This window comes from Macrobrachium nipponense, chromosome 6 (genome assembly GCF_015104395.2).
Source record: "Macrobrachium nipponense isolate FS-2020 chromosome 6, ASM1510439v2, whole genome shotgun sequence".
In the NCBI taxonomy this organism is placed as follows: Eukaryota; Metazoa; Arthropoda; class Malacostraca; order Decapoda; family Palaemonidae; genus Macrobrachium; species Macrobrachium nipponense.
The window spans coordinates 93,836,014-93,862,131 of NC_061108.1; the positions used below are offsets into that span (position 1 = coordinate 93,836,014).

Genomic DNA, 26,118 nt, shown 5'->3' on the forward strand with positions numbered 1-26,118 from the left:
CATGCCCTGAAGGAAGCCCACTTCGATTGGTAAACAGCTCTTGTGGAAGCACGTCTCGCATGTGCGATTGCTCTCGCAGCTGCTTTCGAAAAACCTCTCGCTCTGGCCAACTTTTCGATAGTCTGAACGCAGTCAGACTCAGAGCAGAGAGGTTTTGGTGAAACTTTCGAAGTGAGGCTGTTTGAGTAGATCTTTCCTCCCAGGGCAATGTCCTTGGAAAGTCTACAAGGAAAGACATGACCTCTGTGAACCATTCTCTCGCTGGCCACATCGGAGCGATCAGGGTTAACCTTGTCTCTTCCGAGGCCGCAAACTTCCTCATGACTTCCCCCAGAATCTTGAATGGTGGGAAGGCATATAGGTCCAGGCCCGTCCAATTCCAAAGCAAAGCGTCTACCGCGATTGCTTCTGGATCCAGGACCGGGGAGCAGTAAAGAGGAAGTCTCTTGTTCCTTGACGTTGCGAATAAGTCGACCAGTGGACGTCCCCACAGCGTCCACAGGTCTCGACAAACGTCCTCGTGCAAGGCCTCCATTCCGTCGGAAGGACTTGGTCCCGACGACTGAGAAGGTCTGCCCTGACGTTTTGCACTCCTGCAATGAATCTCGTCAGGATCGTTACCTCTTTCCTTTTTGCCCACAGCAGAATCTCTCTCGCTAGGGAGTACAACGTTCTGGAGTGTGTTCCTCCCTGGTTTTTTAAATAAGCGAGTGCTGTGGTATTGTCCGAGTTTATCTGAACAATCTTGTTCTCCAAACTCTTTTCGAAGAACTGCAGGGACAGAAATACTGCTGCCAGTTCTTTGACATTTATATGCCAGGCTACCTGTTCCCCTCTCCAGGAGCCTGACACTTCCTTCCCCCCTAGTGTTGCTCCCCATCCTGTGATGGAAGCGTCTGAAAACAACACTAGGTCGGGCTCAAAAGACTTAGGGACACGCCCTCTTGAAGCTTCTGAGGGTCCAACCACCATCTTAGGTGGTTCTTGATTGGAATCGATATTCTCAATACTGCATTGAGATCGTCTTTGGCCTTCCACTCGTCTGCCAAGAAGAATTGGAGAGGCCTGATGTGCAGTCTTCCCAAGGAAACAAACCTTTCCAGCGAGGAAATGGTCCCCAGCAGACTCATCCATTCCCTCGCCGAGCAAGTCTCTTTCCTTAGAAAGGCTGAGATCTTTTCTAAGCCTAGCCGCTGACGTTCCTGGGACGGAAACGCTCGAAAAGCCACTGAAATCCATCTGAATCCCCAGATAACACGATGGACTGTGTTGGGGTCAGATGCGACTTTTCGAGGTTGACCAGAAGTCCCAGGGACTTCGCTAAGGCTAAAGTGAACTGCAAGTCCTTCAGACACTTCTCTCTCGACGACGCTCTGATCAGCCAGTCGTCGAGGTATAGGGAAACTCTTATTCCCGAAGAGTGTAGCCACCTCGCTACGTTCTTCATCACTACTGTGAACACCCATCGGAGCCGTGGTCAGTCCGAAGCACATAGCTCTGAACTGCCATACTTTGTTGTTCAAGACAAATCTTAGATACTTTCTTGAAAGAGGGTGGATCGGGATGTGGAAGTACGCGTCCTGCAAGTCTAAGGATACCATCCAGTCGCCCGGTCTCAACGCTCCCAGAACAGAATGAGGCGTCTCCATCGTGAATTTGATCTTTTCCACGAAAAGATTGAGCCTGCTTACATCTAGAACTGGACGCCTAACCTGAACGACTGCTTTGGTACTAGGAAGATTCTGTTGTAAAAACCTGGAGACCCCAGGTCCGCGACTTGTTCCACCGCTCTTTTGTCGATCATCTGCTGAAGGAGATCGAACAAGACTTTCTTCTTTTCTCCTTGGTAGGATGGAGAAAGGTCTCTGGGAGTCGTAGAAAGAGGAGGAAGATCTAAAAAGGGGATCTTGTACCCCTGCTCCACGATCTTGAGGGACCAAGAGTCCGTGTCTCTCTCTCTCTCCACGCTCCCGCAAAATACTTCAGTCTGGCTCCGACTGGTGTCTGAAGGACATGCTTTTCACTTGGAAGGCTTTGGCTTAAAAGAAGCTCTTCCTCGTGAAAACCCTCTCCCTCGAGGAGCTGCTCTCGAGGGGGGAGCCCCACGAAAGGGCTTTACTTTCTTCGGCGGACGAACTGCAGCCGAAGAGGTTGAAGGTACGGCTGACCGTCTTGTAGACTGGGCCAAAAGGTCCTGAGTAGCCTTCTCTTGTAAGCTGTTCGTCAGGTCCTTTACCAAAGTCTGGGGGAAGAGATGGTTCGAAAGAGGCGAAAACAACAAATCCGCTTTCTGAGCTGGCGTCACCGAACGAGCTGTGAAGTTGCACAGCAAAGCTCTCTTTTTTAACAAAGCTGTTCCAAAGTGAGATACGAGCTCCTCCGAACCATCCCTGATGGCTTTGTCCATACATGCTAACACGCTGGACAGCTCCCCCAGACTAAGAGATTCTGGGCTTCTCGCTTGCATATCCAGAACTCAAACACCAGTCAAGGAAGTTGAAGACTTCCAGCGTCCTGAGCAGACCTTTCAAATGATGGTCAGTCTCCGACGCGGTCCAAGTTACCTTAGCAGAGGGTAAAAGCGACCTCCTCTGTAAGTCCACAAGGCTGGAGAAATCTCCCTGAGCCGAAGAAGGGATACGAACTCCCACTTCATCTTTGGTTCTATACCAAATGCCCCCTTTTCCACTAAGTCTAGTAGGAGGCAAGGCGAAGGTCGTCTTGCCTTGGTCCCTCCTTCTTATCATCCAATCCTGGAGCTTCTTAAAAGCACGTTTCGTTGATAGAGAAGTTTTCATCTCTACAAACTCCGGGATTTTACCAGTTTTCGATGAAGAAAACTGTGAAGGAGGAGACTTGGGAGCTGCGGGCTGAAATTTGTCCTCAAAAGAAGAACGCAAGAGTCGTACTAGGACTTTATAGTCCGAGATAGAAGGGGAAGGGGCTGTAGCAGGTTCCTCTTCACCCGATTCAGCCGAACTACTTAGTTCTCCTTCTTCTCTAAACGGAAGAGGAGAACGTCTGTCAGGAGAAGGCGTCCTAATGGCGGGTCTTGGCAAGATCAAAGGACCCCTATCCTTGCTAGATGCAGCCTTATTTCGGCTGTCTTCTTTATGACGCTTACTGCTCGTTGATGGTAGAGCGTCCTGAGGAGGACGAGCGTCCTCAGCGCCTTCCGCGGCAGTCTCACCTGCCCGAGAAGCGTCCTTACATCTCTTCGCTGGCATACGTGCCTGAGCGCGTAAAATAGCGTCTGGGGTAAGACTTCTTGATCAGAATCCCCAAAAACGTCTTGAAAGGAGGCCTGAACGTCCTGGCGAGCTTCCTGCCAAGCGTCCTGTCTAGCGTCCTGGAGAGCGTCCTGCCGAGCGTCCTGTGTAGCGTCCTGGCGAGCGTCCTGACGAACGTCCTGCCTAGCGTCCTGCCAAGCGTCCTGACGAACGTCCTGCCTAGCGTCCTGCCAAGCGTCCTGACGAGCGTCTTGACAAGCGTCCTGACGAGCGTCTTGCCGAACGTCCTGCCGAACGTCCTCGTACAGAGCGTCCTCAAAAGCGTCCTGACGTAACGTCCTTCTAGCTGACGAACGAGATCGGCGAATCGCTGAAGGAGAAGCGATCGGCGAACGAGACGCAGTAGGTGAAGGAGACGGAGACTGCTTAGTCCTCTTGACAGGCAGTCTAAGGTCCTTCCTCCGCTTAGGCTCGACTGCTGCTGGGCGAGTCCTCTGAGCCATAAGCGAGGATAGCTGGTCCTGAAGGGACAAAAGAATGTTCTTCGTCGGAGAAGAATGAGCAGAGGAAGCAGGACTGATCCTGTGAGAAGACGAGGGGCGAGGGGACGCCTCCTTCCTTCTCACAGGTACAGCTACCTGTTTCTCAGGTATACGCGCCTGTGCACGCAACCTAGCGTCCTCATCGGAGGAGATCCTACCTCTCTTCTGAGGCGGAAAGACATCATAAGCGTCTTCCGGCGAAAGAGGACGTGAAGCGTCCTCCGCAAGAAACGTCCTCTTTAACGGACGAGAGTCTCTCCGAGCGCTCCACCCCTTGCGCGGGGAGGACGCTTCGGAGGACGAGAAGCACTCTTTCAGGACGCGTGCTCGTGCACGGTCCTTGGCAGCCTGGGTCTTTGCTACATGGTCTGCCGAAGGGACACCAGATCGGTGGGAAGCCCCCGTAACCCTCTTGCGGCTTTCGACATACCTCCTCCCTGGGTCTTGGGAGTCTGATAGAGGTCTAGGCCTAGAGGCATTATGGGGCCGATCTGACGCCCCCTCCACAACACTGGGGGCACGATCACACACTTGCACCGAGCCAGTTTCTAAAGCTTTCACTTTGGTCTCCAGAGTGCGAAGAGACTCCAAAATCATAGAGAGAGCATTCGCTTCTCCCGACACAGAATCAGAGCCCGAAGGCAACACAGGTTTAGGGGTTGTAAACACTACAGGTGTTAGTGCAGGAGAGATGTTAGTCTTACCTTTGGAAGAACCACTCCTTGAGGAAGACCTCCTGATCCTATCGCGCTCCAATTTAAGGCGATAGGACTCATATACTCTCCATTCATCATCAGTCAATTTCTCACATTCATTGCACCGATGATCAATCAAACAATTAAGCCCCCTACAACTCATACATACTGTGTGGGGGTCTACCGATGCTTTCGGTAGCCTCACCTTACAATCAGCCCTCACACACACTCTGAAACTCACAACACTTGATCCAGACATATCTTATAGAGAAAAGTCAATCCAAAATAAAAAACGGTCCACTATCGCGCATGCCAATTCAACAATCCAATTCAATACCAAAAAAATCAATCAGATACTTAAAAGCGAGTCAATTTCCAAAAAATCCTGAGCAGAGGTCTGTAAACAGATGTTTACCGACCGGCGACAGAAAAAAATATGAATAGAAAATGGGAATGGTTCCTGATATCCGCCTCCCAGCGGCGGGAATGGGTACTAACCACCTGGCCGCCACTGCGTGTGCCGCGAGTTTTGAAATTTCTGTCGGACGTCAGAAAATACAGCTATATATATATCTGTCAGGTAAGTGGCATGAACAAAATAACAATTAATGATTTCCATATTTGACAACATATGCAACCATTGAGTATAAATGACCCCTCCCCATTTCAGAAATATACCAAATAAAAAATTATCTTTATATGTAGCCATTTAATCTTATTAACCCTTTAAAGCCGATTGGACATATTAAACGTCAATATAAATTGTCTGTTGGGTGCCGATTGGATGTATAGTACGTCGATATAAAAGTTTTTTTTAAATTCGCGGAAAAATAGTACTAGGCGAAAACTTTTGAATCACGCGCCTTGGGGGATGCTGGGAGCTCACGGATAAAGGTGTTGTTTTGTTTACAATCGTTACCAAGGCGCGCAAGCACGAATTTCTTTCTTATCGTACTAAAAAGTATCAGCAACACATCTTAGAAATTATTTTGTCACTTTGACATAATTTTTGCACCATTTTAAATTAGCCGTTACATGGAGTATTATATATGAAAATGTGTGCAATTTCATGTAGAATACAACAATAAACAAATCATGGTTGTAGCTTTTATCAGTTTTGAAATATTTTCATATAAATAACGATAAGTGCCAAAATTTCAACCTTCGGTCAACTTTGACTCTACCGAAATGGTTGAAAAACGCAATTGTAAGCTAAAACTCTTATATTCTAGTAATATTCAATCATTTACCTTCATTTTGCAACAAATTGGAAGTCTCTAGCACAATATTCCGATTTATGGTGAATTTATGAATAAAACTTTTTCCTTATGTCCGCGCGGTAACTCTTCTGAAAAAATCATAAATTTTTTTGTGCGATTGTCGTAATGTTTGCACCATTTTAAATTAGCCATTACATAAAGTTTTGTATATAGAAATGTGCGCAATTTTATGTAGAATACAACTAAAAACAACCCATGGTTGTAGCTTTTATCAGTTTTGAAATATTTTCATATAAATAACGATGTGCCAAAATATAAACCTTCAGTCAACTTTGACTAGACCGAAATGGTAAAATAACGCAATTGTAAGCTAAAACTCTTATATTCTAGTAATATTCAATCATTGCCTGTATTTTGCAACAAATTGGAAGTCTCTAGCACAATATTTTGATTTATGGTGAATTTATGAAAAAAAAAAACATTTTCCTTACGTCCGCGCAGTAACTCTTCCGAAAAAAATCAGAAATTTTTTCGTCCGATTGTCGTAATGTTTGTACCATTTTAAATTAGCCATTACATAAAGTTTTATATATGAAAATGTGTGCAATTTCATGTAGAATACAACTAAAAACAACCCATGGTTATAGCTTTTAACAGTTTTGAAATATTTTCATATAAATAACGATAAGTGTCAAATTTTCAACCTTCGGTCAACTTTGACTCGACCGAAGTGGTCGAAAAACGCAATTGTAAGCTAAAACTATTACATTCTAGTAATATTCAATCATTTACCTTTATTTTACAACAAACTGGAAGTCTCTAGCACAATATATCAATTTATGGTGAATTTATGAAATAAACTTTTTCCTTACGTCCACACGGTAACTCTTCCGAAAAAATCATAAATTTTTTCGTCCGATTGTTGTAATGTTTGCACCATTTTAAATTAGCCGTTACATAAAGTTTTATATATGAAAATGTGCGCAATTTCATGTAGAATACAACAATAAACAACCTATGGTTGTAACTTTCATCAGTTTTGAAATACTTTCATATAAATAACGATAAATAGAAAACAGCTTTTTTTACGTCCGCGCGTTACGAATTCATGTGTTATATACCAAAATTATCGCAATTTTGTGTACAATACAACGGAATAAAATTAACTCGTTAGCTTTAACCGTTTTGCTCAAAGTGCGATTTGAATACAATTATATATGAAATTTTGTTTTTGCGCTATCATATATCCCATTATTTATATATGATAATGATATTTTTTTCATTTCTGATGGTTGCATATTAAACTTCAGGCAATGACAAAAAAAAAAAGAGCCAAAAATGAAATCTTAACCTTGAACACTAAGCGTGCTGTGATTTAAAAAAAAAAAAAAAATCCGCTTCGGCGTTCACTCCCAGACCCCGCCGGCATACGGGAGACGATTTTTATTATGCCCCTTCGGTGTTAAAGGGTTAAATATATGGCTACAGTAGGTCACAAAACATTTTAACAAAACATGCAAGTAGGACAGCATAAAAATCTTTTAAATTACAATTCTATTGTAATTTACCAGAAAAGACAAAAGCAACTTAGGAATAGAAGAAAACACTTTAAACACTCCCTTTAAAAGTACGTATGTGCATTGCTATGCATAGTTTCAGTGCTTTTGTTTCTGCTGTCTAATGCAACAATGTGTGTGCATGTATGTTGTCTAGAGTATCAAAGTATGAATTTAAGCACTATTCACACTGTAATTGGGTGAGCATGAGATAAATGTTTGGTTTAAGATGTAAAGAATGATTTCACAATAAAATTGTGAAAAATAGGTACTGCTGTATTGTTTGATGAAAATGAATGGCAAAATGACAGTTCAGGATACACACATGACATTCTAGAAGGATTTTTCTCATGCAACCAGCAAATCCAAATAAAGAGCAACCCTCCGGTCCCAAGGGTGCCAGTTATGATGAATTTACTGTAATAATAATACTAGTAATAATATAATGATGAGTAAATATCAGTAATACTGCAGTACAGGCGGCCCTCGGTTAGCGGCAGGGGTTCCGTTCCTGGCCGCCGACGCCAAGCGATTTTCGACGCTAAGCGATTTTAAAGCCTACGGCCACCGCACACCTTCTTTCGAAACTCTAGACCAGTCAAAGGCGCTGTAATCCCACAACGGCGCAATAAGTAAAATTATATTTATGCAGTATAGTACTATAGAATTTACTGTACAGTACATTTGGGTGTCTAGAGTATGTAAAGATATAATAAAGTTTATACAGTGTACAGGTAGCTGTAGTGTTCAGGTTACGATCATTAGTCTTACGATAGTCCGATTTTATGAGAGATCAAATTACAATGGCCTAACTTTATCCATCTTCTAGTTACATAGGTTCAATAACAGCAAAAGAGAATGATGAAAGTATGGTTTTAACGTTATACTCGTTGCGTGAACGTGTACAGCCATGAACAACCGAACGAGAAAACTTTTTTTTTTTTTTCTTTCCCAGTACAACCGAACTGGATAACATCCGTTTGGCTTGTACTTCAATCATCGTACTACAGTACAACATTACCGTAGTTGTTATAAATGGCGTTATGTAAAGAATAGAACTGAGATATCTTAATGTAATAACTTTATTCGCTATAGATCAGAGATCAATATAGATTAAAGATCAATCGGGAAATATACTGTTAAATTTAAACCTAGTTATAACTGAAGCTGAGAAAACTGTTCAAGCTGCTAATGACTATTATAGTACATCGGCAACAAGGATAAATCTGCAGTAAACGTATGCCATCAAACACAACCGTAGATAAAATTGGGATAAAATCATTCTAATCAAAACTAATATGCTTGAAAGAACACATTTTACTGTTGGTTTCACGCCGATATAAGATAAATAACGTAAAGTTCGTATTACGATGATATAAAGGATTATTGCGAACGGAATCACGTAATTTTTTACGCATAAACATGGCGCCAACGTAATCTGTTAATGAAAAAAAAAGTAGTTCACATTCACAACGAGACATATTCAATAAATATTTCCACCTAAAAACACGCTGTATAAGGAAAAATAACTTTGTCTCATATAATATGTCAAGTATCTAGATATTCGTTTATGCTAACTAGAAGCAAGAGCATTCGCTCAGAACTGCGTTATGGTGAAACAAACTCATATTCATCAGCTGATTTTAAACCACAACATTGGCCGCTCTGCCGTAGTATTTTAAAATACAATAATATGAGAATACATACAATATTCTTGGATACAGTGAAATAATGCATAACTTTTTAAAGGATTTATGGAAAAGATGCATAATTAATAAATAACACAATGCATTTTTCGGAACTGGCGGACAAGAACGAACATGAAAAACATCCCCTGACAACGTGGAGCCTAGTTACAAAGGCTGCCTTAATTTGTATCTTATTTATGTACAAAAATGAAAATACCTTTACGTAATATATTTTCATACACATTTTAAACATAAAAGCATAAACATTTAAAAAATCGACACATCGATCACTAAATTTGCACTCTTTTTAACTCGATATTTGTGGAAGAGCAGCAGACGGCGGCATACAAGAACGAACTTGAAAAAACATCGTAGTCGATAACTTGAAGGGCAGTTTCAAAAGCTGCCTTTTTATCATATTTCTGCACAGAAATATAATTCGTAATACATTTTCATACACATTTTAAACATAAAAGCATAAACATTTATAAAATCGACACATCGATCGCTAATTTGCACTTTTTTAAATCGATATTTTCGGAAGAGCGGCAGGCGGCGGCTCAGAAAGAACATGAAAAAACATCGTATTTGATAACGTGAAGGGCAGTTTCAAAAGCTGCCTTTGTATCATATTTCTGTACAGAAATAAAAATACCTTTCACGTAATACATTTTCATACACATTTTAAACAAAAGCATGAACATTTATAAATCGACACATCCATAGCTAAATTTGCACTTATGTAACTCGATATTTTCGGCATAGAACAGCGTAAGAGGCATATATTTTACCCTAATACCTACGTAATAACTCTCCTTAAAATTTTTTTATATAATTTGCATAACCTTTATGGTCTGAACAGCATTTCTACAAATGTATGAACTCGTTAGACAGCGGCACTGTTAACTGAAAATTGTGCTGTAAAGATACTTTTAAAATGCCTTATTTTTTTAATTAATATTTTTGACGACCGCCGTAAAACCGATTCACCGTTGAGTGATTGCGCCATTAACCGCGGGCCGCCTGTATTATGGAGTTAGAAGTCTATGGTGTCTGAGTAACAATTTGCCTATCAGACACTCAACTTTGCACATTAAAGCTTGGGATATATATTTTGAGGCATTTATTGGAAAATGAAAGGAAGTCTTATAAGCCATCAAATATGGTTTATGTTACATTTTTATCAGTTTATCCACGAACAGTAAAAACAAACTAAATGACAGCTGCATATAAATAATAATTTTTACAATACGAATAACATTTTTATGATAAAATAAAGTTTTTATATACTTACTATGTAATTACAAAGCTATGAGCTTCCTACCTATGACACTCTAATAGTTCAAATTTTGCAGTAGAACTAGCATTTGTTTTGGCATAGATAACATGCCCCACCCACTTTCAGGGACCAGGAGGAACAACTTAGTAGAGAGCTTTAACTCATTCGTGCCCTTATGTCCATGCGAGGGAAGGAGGGAGGGCTCCAATTATGTAATTACATACTTGGTAAGTAAGGCAGAACTCCGGACCTCATCGCTAATCCATTCCAGAAGAAGCGTCGAGATGCGATTCAGTTGCAACCTGAATCAAATTTTTCCATAAGAAAGAACTGAAAATGGATTAATCCGTTCTTGACCACCTGTAATTACCCAACCTTGCCTCTTTATATGAAACAGCCTGAGGACCTCCCGATACTTCCAACGGCGAATCGATGGAAGAAAACTCTGGCATCATGGGGTGTGACTGAGGAAGAAGACGAAGCATCTGGGTGAGATGAAAACCCTTCCCACGAAGGAAATAAAAACTCTACAATGCTCCCTCTTACTACAAAATAACTTCCACTACAATTTAGGCCACGCACAACATTCTGGGCAGGGATTTGTTATAGTACAGAAATTAGAACAACGCCTACTGAATGTGGAATGGGGATACATAGCCAAAGAAGCCAGGAAACGAGAACAAGGGAAACCTTGAATCCCCAGGCACATACGCTGGCGAGGCCGAGAAGACGCAGAGGAAGCCATAATAACACACACACACACACAGACAAGCATAAGAGCAAACACAGGCAACCAACCGGGTTGGACAGAGAATGAGCAACCGTGTCACTCACCCAGGCAGTTAAGAAAAAGATTAAATGTGGTAGTGTGGGGTGTGCAGTCTTTGACCAGCTTTCACCCGATATACGCACGCATTGCCAGGTCTCACAGATTTCTTGCTTTTCAATCTCTGATAGGCACTAGAAAATTATCCTATTGTTAAGACCAATGGTTTGTTCGCGTATGAACAATTAAAAAATAAGCCTAATTACTACAGCAAATAAGTAAAATATTAAAATTAAGATGCTAAATCAGTCACACGAATGCCACTTTCATACTTCTCAATAATCTCCTTCTTAAGTTCAGTTGTGGGTCTTATTATTTTCCTCCTCTGCTTATCTGCAATGGCAGTCTTGGGACCCACGACTAAATCAAAATACAGTCCAGAAAGAGACAAAAACTAAGGAAATATTCCTTTACAAACGTGTACTTGCTCGAAACAATAGCAGCAGAGTGACCTGGCCTTAAAAAAACACCAAGTCACAGTGACTAACCAAAACACTTTTGTTTGCAAAAATCATATGGTTCATCAGGTCGGATTCTGTTTTTTTGTTCCAACTCTAATGCAAAATTTACTCCCAATTTTGTGTCAAAATCCGATTACGTCGAGTTCTAATACAGTTGAGGACTGGGGTTCTACTGGTCTGCAACACGAACCCATACATCTCGAACATCTGAAACACACACATTCACATTCTGAAAGACTAAAACATTACAAAGTTCCCAGAAATGTGTGAGAAAATAAAGATACATAAAAACATTAATCTCAATACAAATGTTTCCAAATATCTTTATAAAAAAAGTTAAATACTAAAAAATAAAAGTAAGCCCTGTTTCCATGGAGGGGCAATACTCCCTGGGAGGCAGACCAGCACAGCAATCAACACAAATGATGACTAAACAGAGGAAAAGTCGCATCTACTGCAATTTGCATCTGTCCCAAGGAAGGTCAACACGCAAAAGAAAGAAGGCTGTCTAAAACGTTGATGTCCACGAAGCTTCTGGCCTAAACAATGAAACAAAGCACAGGCTAGGCTACAAAGAAAAAACCAGCTTGGGAAAAGGAGAGCAAAACTCTCCAACGCGGTTGAAGAAAGACTGGTGCATCACGAGGTTCCAAGCCTGGTCAGTGACCAACATCCTCCTCACATACGCATGAGTTGGCAGATGCCACAGATTCCTTGTTTAACAATCTTTGATTGTTTTTAACCGGTTTCCAGTTTGGCACTGAAGATTATCCTATTGTTAAAACTGAAGGTTTTTTCCGTGTATGAACAACTTTACTTTATCATAAAAATGTCATTTTCATATAAGTAACTTACCAAGTAAATACATTGCTGATTCCACATTGAAAGGAAGTGGGATCCATGGACATTTCTACCCCAAAACATTATTCAAGGTAATGACTTTGAAATAAAGTCGTTGCTAACATCGAGACAATGATTGTTGTTTCCTTACCTGCTAAGAGAGTAACTGCAGGTAGCTACTGCCTCTGGTTGATGCTCCTCTTGACCTGTACTGGGCATGGCTGTATGGCCCAGAGTCGCCCCTATGTAAGTGAGAATTTTGCAGCAAGGGAAGTGGGCGCAACACAGAATATGTAAACCAACAGCACTGTTACCTACAATTGTAATAAAAACCACCACCCAAACCACTAAAAACTGGCGGCCCCGCCAGGTACTACGTACCCCCAGCATCCCATAAACTCAACACCTTACTCCAAGGCGAGGGACTGTAGAGAGACAGAAGGCCCCCTATGCTTCCTCTCCAAACACCATGCCAGCTATGGATAAAGGTCCTAATGCACTGAGGTAGTGTGCAGAAAAGGCTGACTTGCATCCTCAAAAGGTTGATTGAAGGACACTTGAAAGGCACATATGTCTGAATGCAAGAGAGGCAACAATGGCCCTGGCCTCATGGGCTTTCACTTTAAAGATCGGCAAAATGTCTTCTTTAATCTGGGAGTGAGAATCTGAAATCAAGCTTCTCAGAAAAAATGAAAGACCATTCTTGGAGAAGACAAGAAGGGTTCCTCATAAAGCACCAGAGGTTGTTTGAAGGTCCCCTGATCTTCTCTGTCAATTGAAGGTAATACCTAAGGGCTCTTGCAATGCAGGGAAGCCTCTCCTCTTTTTCTGGCCCAAAGATGTCCATCAAATTTCTAATGGTGAACAAAGAGAACCAAGGATTAGAAGAGTCCTCATTCTTGGCAAGGAACCCAAGGCAGGAGCAAACTGCATCCCCTTGTGAAAACTCTCTTATCGATTGCTTGAAACTCACTTATACGTTTAGTGGTAGCCAAAGCCAAAAGGGAAAGGGTTTTCTTGGTCAGGTTCTTAAGAGAGACAGAGCGAAGCGCTTCATAGGAGGGACCTGAAAGCAATTTCAAAACGACACGTAAATTCCATGAGACAACATCTGACTTCTCTTAGTTGATGGAATAGAATGACTTGATTAGGTCACTTAGATCTTGGTCAGAGGAGAGATCTAGACCTCTATGTTTAAACACCAAACTTAGCATAGACCTATACTCCTTGATAGTCGAGGATGACAGCTTCCTTTAGATCTTCAGGTAGAGCAAGAAGTTGATTACCTGACTTACAGACATCTCAAAAGAAGAGACGTTATGGAAGCTGCGCCATCTTTTGAAAACTGTCCACTTGGACTGGTAAAACTTGCTAGAAGAAGGTCGTCTGCATCCAGCAATAGCTTTTGCAGCCTGTCTTGAAAACCCCTTCGGTCTGACGAGGCACCTGACAGTCTGAAGCCTGTTAGGGCCAGAGTGGGCAACCGATGTTGGTACCTGAAGTAGTGGGGCTGTCTGAGCAGCAACCATTTTTGTGGCAGAAGTCTTATAAAGTCCACTAATAGTCACAGTAGGTCCAGGAACCATTCCTTCTTTGGCCAAAACAGGGCAACTAAGGTCATTGAAACATCTTGGTGGGATGCAAACTTGTAGATGACCTCCCTAATCATACCAAAGGGCAGGAAGGTGTATACATTGACACATGTCCAATCCAGAAGTATGGCGTCCGTCACCAAAGTGAGAGGGTCCAGGACAGAGGAACAGAAGCAAGGAAGATGGTGGATCCTCGATGTCACACACAGGTCTATGTTAATGTGCCCCACAACCTCCATAAATCGCTATAGACTAGAGGATCCAAGGTCCACTCTGTCGGAAGTACCTGTTTGAATCGACACCTGGTTCTGTTCTGCCTAGAGAAGGAGCTCTTTCACTGACTCATAGAGAGAGAAAGAGTAGGTGCTTTTGTATGTATGAAGGAGCTGTCTAGTTGTCAGCATGAGCTGTTACTGTTCTGCAATAAACTAGGGCTGAGAGAGACTGGAGACCCAGGTGAATGGCCTTCAGCTCCTTTACACTGATGTGGGAGTTTCTCAGATCTTCCAACCAAGTCCCAGACACTTCCTGACTCTCGAGAAGAGCCCCTAACCTAGATCAGAGGTATCAAAGTAAAATTCTAGGTCAAGGATCAATGGAAGAAGAGTTCCTCCTGGTCTTCATCGCACAACCACCATTGAAGATCCTGCTTAATCACCAATGTGATGGGGAAGATGAAGGAGTCTGGCGATGGTGAGCAGTAAACATGAGACCGTCTGTGAGGAAGAGAAGCACGACCTCTCTGCTTAGATGAGTCAAACCCCTGACTTTGGAAGTCACGATCACTCACACCATCATGAAGCAAAGAAGAAGCACATCCGTAGACAGCCTCACAGCCGTGACCATCCACAACCTCATGGCCCTCACTTGAAACACGAGGAGGCTCTAGACTTACGTTTCAGAGAGGAAAAGAATGTCTGGAAGGTCTAGCAACTTGATCACGGACCTGAGGGACCAATACCCTTGTCTTAATCAGACCCTTGACATCCTTATGACGAACTCAAACAGGTTGAGAAGAAATAGAACCAGCAAGAGACTTCTGAGGAGAAGGGGGAAGATCATTCTTTACAGGCACACGAACGTGAGAGAGAGGATCATGTCCACGTAGGTGGACTCACGTCCATGTGGGGAAGGAGACGATACATCCCCCCACTCCCAGAAGACAAAGCAACAAAGTCCTCAATCCTCCAACATCTAACTCAAGAGCAGGGAGGGGGGATGATGAAGAAGAGGATGGTTATCTACGATGTTTCCTCTTACAGATACCACGATATCTCCTTCAAAAAGCAGAGTTCAATTTGTCAACTATAGCCTGCAAGAACACCTCCGATGAATCGGCAACTGTCAGGGATGACATCATGGAGGAAGCTGGATGTGATGTCATGGCAACAGGGGGAAGTGACGTCACTGGCACAGATGTCAGGGGCAGAGACGATGCTGAGAGTGATGACACTGTGTGCGTTGGGCTCTCAGCCCGAGTCCATGGCCTCGCTGAAGGCGATATAAAGGATGAGGAGTAGCTACCAAGGCATCCTGATAGGCGGCAGCACACTCGACCCAAAGTAATGGAAGCCGGGAGGAGGGACTGCTGGGGAACCGAGGCTGGAAGTTCTGTAGACATGAAATGGGACAACAGGCCTTCCAAGGAGGCCCACATAAATGCCATCTTGTGTGAATCGGTCCCTGAAACATAAGAACAAGATGTTGCTGCCTCCTCCCTCCTTGAAGGGACTTCTCCCTCTGGAAGAGCGGAGCCAGCATTAAACAAAATATCACCCTAACCAACTCCTGATATGCACTTCCAAAGACGAATCAATGGAAGACAAGGAAGGAGACAAGGCATTAATGGATGAAGATGCAGAAGGAATAAGTCTGGAAGAAGGAGAAGCAGAAGCATCCACTTGAGGAGGGGTGAATCCTTCCCAAGAAGGACACTTTGAGATCCTAAGATGCTCCCTCTTCTTGTACAAGTTCTTCCACTGCATAAAAGGCTAGGAACGACACTCCGGGCATTGATTGGTAATGTTACAAAAATTAGCACAACACCTACTGCAAGTTATATGGGGGTCAGTCAAATAAGCCAAGAATCATGAACACGGGAATCCTGGAAGGCCTGGACACATGCGCTGTCAAGCACAGGACTTCTTGGAGGAATCCATAGTAACACACAAAAGCACACACAGACACCAAAAAAAGCAGGAAGGAATCACAGGCTATCCAAAAAACTGACTTTGGAAGGACGAGAGCACAGCAAACATCTGCTCTCCAAGGAAGCTGAAGAAAGACTAAATTCATCAGAGGTTCATGCATGGTCGATGATCAGTCTCCACCTCTTCTACACATTAGATGCCAGATTTCACAGATTTCTTGCATATACAATCTTTGATTGTTTTTAACCAGTTTCCAGCTGGTGCCAGAAGATTTGTCCTATTGTTAAGACCAAAGGTTTATTCTGCATATGAACAAATAAAAAAAAATCCCAAGGTCAAAGCAAAACAAAAATTGACATATATAAATAAAAAATCCAATGTGAATTAGTACTGGGAAATGAAATAAAAGTAAAAAGCAGCTACTCCTGGACAACTTGCAAATGGTAAGGTACACACGAGAAGTAAGTTATTCACTTGGAACACAATATTTAAAGGTACAAATGTGACTTGTTACCAGTTAGTAAGCTGCAGATCATTATCATCTACAATTCTTAAATAGCATAGAGGATTCGTGAAGGTATTATATAAATGATGTGTTTGTATGCTAATAATCATAATTATATACTGTACTAGAACATTCATTCTTTTCATTATTGGTGGATTAAAATGTCTCGTCTTACTGGAAAACTAGGAAAAAATAAGATACACAGAACAATTTGGCAGTGTCACTAGCTGCTTAAAAGTTTTTAACAGTCTCCTTGTAAGACTGGCAAATTAGGCATTTGCGAATCAACCATTTATAATCTTAAAATGTTTTACCTGAAGTTGACCCTGGAATATATTCAATACAAACTTCCCCATAACCTGATCGGGGTTTGTGAAGACCTCTTGAATGACTACCTCTGACCTACTACAGAGAGGAACCACCTCACCATATAGGTCTCGGGATCGTAGAGCACCCTACAATGAGGAAAAAATTATTAACAACAAATCTTCAATTTAAATGAAATGATGCTTGAAAATATTAAACTATAATACAATATTTCTGATATTATTCAGAATATATTCACGTCGTGAAGTTCAAAGATGTCTTTTAAACTTTATTATCAACTAAAAGTAATGTAAACTAATCCATGTGTAAAGAATCTACATCACTGAATTCCTTGGGCTAAATATATGTTCCAAGTACAGTACCTGTAAATCTTAAAGCTGACCTACAAGTCGAATGATACCAATAAACTCCTACAGATTATTTTGTCCCAAACAGAATGACTACAAAACTTAAAGTATTTTTCACAATTACACAATAATAATGGTTCATTTCAATTTCTAAATAACTGAAAGTGTTACGTAAATAAAGCAAAATTATGCACATGATAACGTAAAATAAAAAAACCTAGGGAAACTACAATACTCTCTACACATTAACAGAATACTTCACATTTAAGTGAGCACCTTATTTAGAAGGTACTATGTATATTGCAAAATTTCTTTGTATTTTTCAATATGGCCTAAAGGAGCATTAATTATGTCTCTGCTTCAGGAATTAAAATGGATCCTATAGATGTATTCACATAAATTATTTCTAAAAAAAGTCCTTAAAGAATAAAAAAGCAATAAGTTTCAATTTCACATTTCCCCACTCACACAATACAAGACTAAGAATTTTCTGTAGAGAATTTTTTTATATCCTTTACACACACTTATAAATGTAATGCAGGTGACCATAATATATCTTGACAGAAAAAGTGATAACTTTACAAAACCACTTATTTCTTTATAATTCCAAACATGATATTGTTATAATACAATAAAGTTTCATACATACTTACCTGGCAGATATATACATAGCTAAGACTCCGTCGTCCCCGACAGAAATTCAAATTTCGCGCCACTCGCTACCGGTAGGTCAGGTGATCTACCTGCCTGCCCTGGGCGGCAGGACTAGGAACCATCCCCGTTTTCTATCATATTTTCTCTCTTCCACCTGTCTCCTGCGGGGAGGCTGGGTGGGCCATTAATCGTATATATCTGCCAGGTAAGTATGTATGAAACTTTATTGTATTATAACAATATCATTTTCATACAATGAACTTACCTGTCAGATATATACATAGCTGATTGGCACCCTTTGGTGGAGGGTCAGAGACAGCTAATATGGAATAGACAGGTAAACAACATATGTTGTAGGTATAAAAGAAAAACCTTGGTTCCTACCTGATAGGTGGTAGATTTCGTGGCTGTAGCCCGGTAGTCTGCATCACCTCAAGACTTTAGCGAGATATTAGATCTATGGCTAGAGTTCTTGTGGGTCTGTCGATGGGTATAAGAACCGCTTACTCGGCAGAGCCTAAAAGGACTTTGTCAATGGGTACTGGACCACTTCTATGACAACACACCTTGTGAAGGAGCATAACCAATCCCGACCACCTGATCCTAACCACCATGTTAGTATATAGAATTGTTCTGAGTTATCCCCGAACTCATAACAAACAACCCATAACTCGAAACGAAAAACTCATTTATACAAAAATTCTCAAAAAAAATTTTAAATACTCCCCTAAAAGATATCACAAGAGTTCCTTACTGAACAACAGTGACTGGCCGCCAGTGCAGCACCAAGCCCTCTTTGTCAGCAGGAATCTAGAACATATCTAGTAGAAGGTATGTACAAATTTAAGGATTGGTGTTTGCTCCCGTACCCAGTATTGTATCCGCCGATACAAATGGTCCCAGAGAAAAACATTTCTCGTAGGTCACGCGAACGTCTTTAAGATAGTGAGATGCAAAAACTGAATTGCACCTCCAATATGTCGTGTCAATGATTTTCTTTAATGACATATTCTTCTGAAAAGAGAGAGACGTCGCCACTGCTCTAACTTCATGGGCTTTTTTTTACTCTTAAAAGCGGAAAAGAGTCGTCAGGACAGAACTTGTGAGCATCCGTAATGACGCCTCCTAAAGAAGAAAGCTAATGCGTTCTTAGACATGATTCTTGTGGGGTCCTTAATCGAACACCAAAGACTTTGTCTAGAGCCTCCCATTTGCTTCTTTCTTTGTAAGAAGAACTTCAAGGCTCTTACCGGGCAAAGAGACCTCTCTGTTTCTCTCCCTACTAGACTCGATAAGCCTTTGATCTCGAATCTCTTGGGCCAGGGATTCGATGGATTTTTTCTTTTTCATTCGCTGCTACGAAACAAACAGAGTTCTAAACGAGCAAAAGGCCGAGTCTTTGTTAAAGCCGACTTCATCTTCTAGGGCATGAAGTTCGCCCACTCTTTTGGCTGTCGCCAAAGATAGGAGAAACAAGCATTTTCTTGTTATATCCCTGAACGAAGCTACGTGGGGAGGCTCAAATCTGTCCGACGAAAGGAACTTGAGAACTACGTCCAGGTTCCAGCTGGGTGGAGTTAGTTCCTTCGATTTTGTCGTTTCAAACGATCTAATCAAGTCGTGCAGATCTTTATTGTCAGCAATGTCTAGGCCTCTGTTTCTAAATACTGCCGACAGCATGCTCCTGTATCCTTTGATTGTCGATACAGACAAATGAGAGACCTCTCTCAAGAACAACAGGAAATCGGCGATTTCGGTTATAGAGGTACTGGAGGAGGACAACTTCTTAGACTTGCACCACCTTCTGAATACCTCCCACTTCGACTGATAGACTCGTCTAGTGGAAGCTCTGCGGGCTCTAGCGATAGCGCTTGAAGCTTCGCGAGAAAACCCCCTCGCTCTGACAAGTCTTTCGATAGTCGAAAGGCAGTCAGAGCGAGAGCGGGGAGGTTTTGATGAAACCTCTCGAAGTGTGGCTGTCTGAGAAGATCCATCCTTTTTGGAAGGGATCTTGGGAAGTCTACTGTCCACTCCAGCACCTCTGCAAACCAATCTTGTGCTGGCCAAAACGGGGCTATCAGGGTCATCCTTGTCCCGTTGGACGCTACGAACTTTCTCAACACTTGTCCCAGGATTTTGAAAGGGGGGAAAGCGTACACGTCCACATGAGACCAGTCCAGCAGGAAGGCGTCGACCACGAGAGCTCTTGGGTCTTCCACCACTGAACAAAAGACTTCCAGCCTTTTGGAAAGGAATGTGGCGAACAGATCTACGTGAGGAGTGCCCCAGAGATCCCAAGACTCTGACACACCTCTGAATGAAGAATCCATTCTGTGTGAAGGACCTGGCTTCTCCTGCTCAGTCTGTCCGCCCTGATGTTTCTCGTCCCCTGAACAAATCTTGTTAGGAGGGCGATGTTTCTTTGTGAGGCCCAAATTAGCAGATCTCTTGCTATCTCGTAAAGCGACACTGAGTGTGTTCCTCCCTGCTTCCGAATGTAGGACAGGGCTGTAGTGTTGTCCACATTCACTTGGACCACACTGTTCGTCACAAAGGGTTCGAAGAACTTTAGCGCTAAGTGAACTGCTAGAAGTTCTTTGCAATTTATGTGCCAGGACACCTGTGCTGCCTTCCAGGTGCCTGACACTTCTCTCGGTCCTAGTGTTGCTCCCCAACCCTTCTCCGATGCGTCGGAATACAACACTCGGTTTGGGTTCGGAACTTCCAGAGAAATTCCCTTGTTCTCTTTTAGAGGGGACAACCACCATTGCAGGTGTGGTTTCATCTCCCTTGGAAGGAGAAAACTGTCGGAGAGAAGTCCCGTCTTCCAGTTCCACGATCTCCTTAGGAAAAACTGAAGAGGGCGAAGATGTAGTCTTCCTAGAGGAAAGAACTGTTCGAGCGAGGAAAGGGTGCCTAGTAGGCTTAACCATTCCCTCGCCGAAGTTCGTTCTTTCCCTAAGAAGAGAGAGACTTTTTCCAAGCCTCTCACGATTCTCTCTTGCGAAGGAAATACTCGAAAACCCCGAGAATCCATCTGAATCCCCAGATAGACCAAGTTCTGTCTGGGAATCAGCTGTGACTTCTCGAGGTTCACGAGTAGTCCCAACGCCTTTATCAGGTCTAGGGTCAAAGAAAGGTCCTCCAAACACTGTCTCTCTGTTCTGGCCCTGATGAGCCAATCGTCCAAATATAGAGAGATGTTGACGCCTTTGAGGTGAAGAAACCTCGCCACATTCTTCATCAGGCTTGGTGAAGACCTGAGGCGCTGTGGATAGGCCGAAACACAAGGCCCTGAACTGAAAGATCCTTCCCCCCGTCATGAAACGGAGGTACTTCTTCGACGAAGGGTGAATCGGGACATGAAAATAGGCGTCCTGGAGATCCAGCGACACCATCCAATCTCCTTGACGTAACGCCGCAAGGACTGAGGCCGAAGTCTCCATAGAGAACTTCTCCTTTCGAACGAACTTGTTCAGAGCGCTGACATCTAGAACTGGTCTCCAGCCCCCCGAGGCTTTCGCAACCAGGAAAAGCCGATTGTAAAACCCCGGAGAGTTTTGCTCTAGAACCAGTTCTATGGCTCTTTTGTCCCACATTTGATTCACCATCAGACGAAGAGTATCCCTCAGTACAGGGTCCCTGTATCTGGCTGACAGTTCCCGCGGAATGGTCGTTAGTGGAGGACTGTCTTGGAAGGGGATAAGATATCCCTTCCTGATTATGGACATGGAAGAGGCGTCTGAGTTTATGAGTGACCAGGCGTCTGCAAATTCGAGAAGCCTGGCCCCCACTGGTGTTTGGAGGCTGTCTGTCTCACTTCCCTTTCTTAAAGGGACGGGAAGGAGCCTTACCTCTCCTCTCAAGACCTCTTCTCTTAGAGGTAGCTCTGGAGAGAGGCCCTCCTCGAAAGGGCTGAACCGTAGAAGTCGGTCCTTTCTTGTCAACAGAAACAAGAGGTCTCTTCTTCCTTGCAGTTTGCAGGAGAAGATCCTGAGTCGCCTTCTCAGTCAGTGATCGAGAAATGTCCTTCACTAACTGAGAAGGAAACAGGAAGTCAGACATGGGAGCGAAAACCAGGGCTGCTCTCTGTGAGGGAGAAACCGCCTTGGTTAGGAAAGAACTAAAAATACTCCTCTTCTTAAGGAGTACTGCTCCGAAAAGAGAGGAGATTTCTCCCGATCCGTCTTGTACCGCCTTGTCAATACAAGCAAGAATACTGAGAATGACTTCGGGGTCAAGACCATCCGAGTCATAAGCTTTCTTAGACATCACCCCAAGGGACCAGTCTAGGAAATTAAACACTTCCAAAATATGGAAGAGTCCCTTGAGGAGATGATCCGTCTCCGAAATAGCCCAAGACACGCGAGCTCCATTCAAAGCGTGTCTCCTTGACGAGTCAACCAAGGTTGAAAAGTCCGCTTCGGCGCCGCTGGAAGAGAAAGGCCCATGTTCTCCCCAGTTCGGTACCAGAAACCTCTCTTACCAGAAAGTATGGCTGGAGGCATACAGAAGGTGGTCCTGCCCAGATCCTTCTTAGACAACATCCATTTGTCTAAGGACTGAAGCGCTCTCTTCATAGAGATCGTAGGTCTCATCTTCAAGACCGACGAAGACTTAGGCACAGTCGCACTCGAAAACAGTGATCGAGGCGAAGGAGGAGCGGCAGGAGTCAAAGAATCTCCGTATTCTCGTAAAAGAAGGTCAGTTAGAACTTTATAGTTCGAGACTCCTTCTCTCCTGTCACCCTCTTCTTCCGAATCTCCTTCTCTACCTTGTGGAGAATCGGCCTGAAAAACGAGAGGATCTTCATCCCGTTCTCTCTCTACTGGTGACAAACTCCTACTAGGAGAGGGGCTCATAGAGTGAACCGACTCTCTCTCACGTCTAAAAGAAGTCTCGCGTCTGCTTGACTTCTCGTGCCTGAACAGCTCCTCGCGCTTGGCTGGCGCCTCGCGCTTGGCTGGCGCTTCACGCTTGGCTGGAGCGTGTAGCCTGGCTGGCATCTCGCGCCTGGCTGACGTCTCGCGCTTGTCTGGCGCCTCACGCAACTCCTCGCGCCTGGCTGGCGCCTCGCCTGGCTGGCGGCCATCCCGCGCCTGGGCTGAATCCTCGCGCTTGGCTGCCTCGCGCCTGGCTGACGCCTCGCGCTTGGCTGAATCCTCACGCCTAACTGGCGCCTCGCGCCTGGCTGGTGTCTCAGGCCTGAGCGTATCCTGATCTCGAGCAACTCGCTCGGAAAGATCCTGACGTTTGTACGCCTCTTCTTGCCTGGAAGACGTCCTATGTCTGGCGGACGCTTCACGTCTGGCTGGAGAAAGAAGACGAGACTTCTTAATAGGAAGTCTAGCGTCCTTCTTGCGAGGGGGATCCCTTGAAAGAACTCCAACCAAAGAGGCAATCTGCTCTTGAACTGCCAGCAAAATCCTCTTGGAAGCCACCCCAGCGTCCTCTTCAATAGAAGAAGCAGGAGAACTCGAAGGAGTGCGATCATCAAATACATCTCTAGGAGGCGTCGAAACCAGCTTAGCCTTCTTGATAGAAGAAGGAGCTTCCTCCGAGAAGCGCTCCGGGCTCGAGTCGAACGCGCGCTCTTTCCAATGCCTTTTCAGTGGCCTAGAAAGATCCGAGTCCTTCCACCCTCGTTTAGGTGAAGGAGAACCGGACGACGAGAAACAATCTCGTAGGACGCTTCTATTTGAGCGGTCCTGAGCAGACTGTAACGAAACAGAACCTGCTGAAGGGGACGCCTGACCGTTGGGGATTCCCCACAACCTCCGTACGACTTTCGACTTTCCTACTCCTCTGGGTATGTGAGTTTGGAAGAGGTCTAGGCCTGGGAGCATCGCAGGGACGGTCAGACGCCCCCTCCACAACACTGGGAACACTCACTTCACTTAGTAATTCACAATCACTAGCCTTACCTTGCATGGCCGCCATCTTTGTCTTCATTTTACGAAGAGTAGCCTTCAGATTGGCGATTTCAGAAGCCGAATCCGTATGCAAAGCCTGTGAGGATTCAGATACATAGGGAGAATCATATTCATTAATAAAAGGAGAGTTAGACTCAGAAAAAGGCTCAATAGGCCTTGTACTCACACTCTTTTGTGCAGCCCGTCTAATCCTATCCCTCTCTAACTTCTTCAAGTAAGAAGTTAGAGTCTTCCATTCATTAGCATCCAACTTTTCACACTCAATACAGGTGTTAGCCAAAGAACAGTCAAACCCCCTACATTTACGACATACAGTGTGAGGATCAACCGAAGCCTTCGGTATCCTCACCTTGCAGCCTACATTCACACACACTCTCACACTAACACTTGAATCAGACATTCTAATAGAAAAATCAAAAGCAAGTCCAAATCCAGTCCACAGTAGCGAATGCCAAAACAACGATCCAGTACGTCACCAAGAAATCCAATAAAGATGATCAATAAAGTCTTGAAAAGCGAATTCCAGTCAGGAGGTAGTAACAACAATGTTGATACCACCGGCGACAGAGAAAATATGATAGAAAACGGGGATGGTTCCTAGTCCTGCCGCCCAGGGCAGGCAGGTAGATCACCTGACCTACCGGTAGCGAGTGGCGCGAAATTTGAATTTCTGTCGGGGACGACGGAGTCTTAGCTATGTATATATCTGACAGGTAAGTTCATTGTATGAAACAATAATTTTCCTAAAAAGTTAACATTTATATAATTTTAAGAAGGGTAATCCTAACTCAAGTAGGAGAATACTGTTTACACATAAAGATAAACTTACATGCTGAGCCTCCTCTATAAATGCATCAACACACTGTGAATAGCCCTTAAAATGTGACAGAATAGCAGCAATTTCTTTCATTCGTTCCTTGTCCCCAGCACGATGAGCTTTGACGAATTCCATGATGAGTGACCTCTCAATCTCATCATATTTCTCTGATATTTTTTGCTTTGCATTCTCAAATCTGCAACCACAAAATCAATTATACTTGGAATAGTATGTTCTTCTCCATATAATATTCTACTATACCCTAATTACTTGACTTTAGTTACTAAATTTCTTACATCTTATCTTTGTACATTACTACAGAAATACAGAGACAACAAATTAATTTTTTTCATATAAATTGAAAAAGAAAAAGAAAATGGTAGTCAGCCAGCAGTATGGTGTATGTATGAGTGGATCCTAAGTTTTCAGGCTGCTATAAGTGTTATTATTTGTCTAATCTATGAGATGTAGAAGTTACTGTATCTGGGTGGCAGAAGTCACATTTAAAGTAGTACATAATGGATTTGCATGGAAAAATTAATTTTACTTTAAAAAAAGGATTCATTGGCACATTAGCAGGGTTACTGGTTAACTACAGTTTTCCCTTTAACTATAGGTGACTCTCCAGGGATTTCCATGATCATGAGATGAGACTCATTATAAGTACTGGGTTTGCAGTGAAGCATAATGTTGCTAACATACTAACAAAAGGCAGGAGAAATGACAAATTTTCTAAGACAATTTGTATTTTTCATAGCTACAAACCTGAGGTCTTAACAATAGTATAATTTCTAGCGCCTAGCTGGATCCGGTTAAAAAGCAGATGAAAGCAAGGAATCTTGTGATATCTGGCAACGCATTCATTTCTCGGGTTAGGAGTGGTCAAGGACGACGCCGTTACGCAAGTCTTTCCCAACTCAGGATTACTTCACAAACAGAGGGGTGGCTAGAGGCAGGCAGTATAACGTTAAGACCTCAGCTTTGTAGCTATGAAAAATACAAATTGTCTTAGAAAATTTGTCATTTGTTCATACATGAACAAACCTTCAGTCTTAACAAAAGGATAGAGTCATACTTGGAGGGAGGTATAGGACATCCTAGACTGGCTGGGGGCCAACCCACCAGTCCAGTTCTTGGAGAGGGACTGAAGCCAGTTGAGAAGCTAGATAAATTGATATCTAACCACTCAGAACCTGAGTGACGTACAATGATATATGGGATAACCATTGTATAGGGAACCAAAGAGAAACTTTGACTGTCCAATAACAAACCAAGACACCAGGGTTTGTATTACTCCCAACCCCTCCTTGCCAAACAGTGGAGCATATGCTACCAAATAGCGGGTAAGATATTTGTATATTGCACGACCACACTATCAGTATGACTACCTTACTCACCTGTATCAGACCAGTCCAGCGAATGACGTGTCAATTCCTTAAACCGCCTGAAGGAAGAA

At 43.2% G+C, this 26,118-nt stretch overlaps 1 protein-coding gene across 1 annotated transcript in view; it reads right to left on the reverse strand.

Annotated features, from left to right (window-relative positions):
• The window catches only part of LOC135216585 (exocyst complex component 5-like), a 193,526-nt gene that overhangs the window by 83,544 nt on the left and 83,864 nt on the right, over nucleotides 1-26,118 (reverse strand). Inside the window, exons 6-7 of the mRNA XM_064251964.1 lie at nucleotides 24,675-24,858; nucleotides 16,899-17,039 (exon numbers count right to left, since the gene is read on the reverse strand). Coding sequence (XP_064108034.1) covers nucleotides 16,899-17,039; nucleotides 24,675-24,858 — 325 coding nt within the window. The remainder of the gene's footprint in view (nucleotides 1-16,898; nucleotides 17,040-24,674; nucleotides 24,859-26,118) is intronic.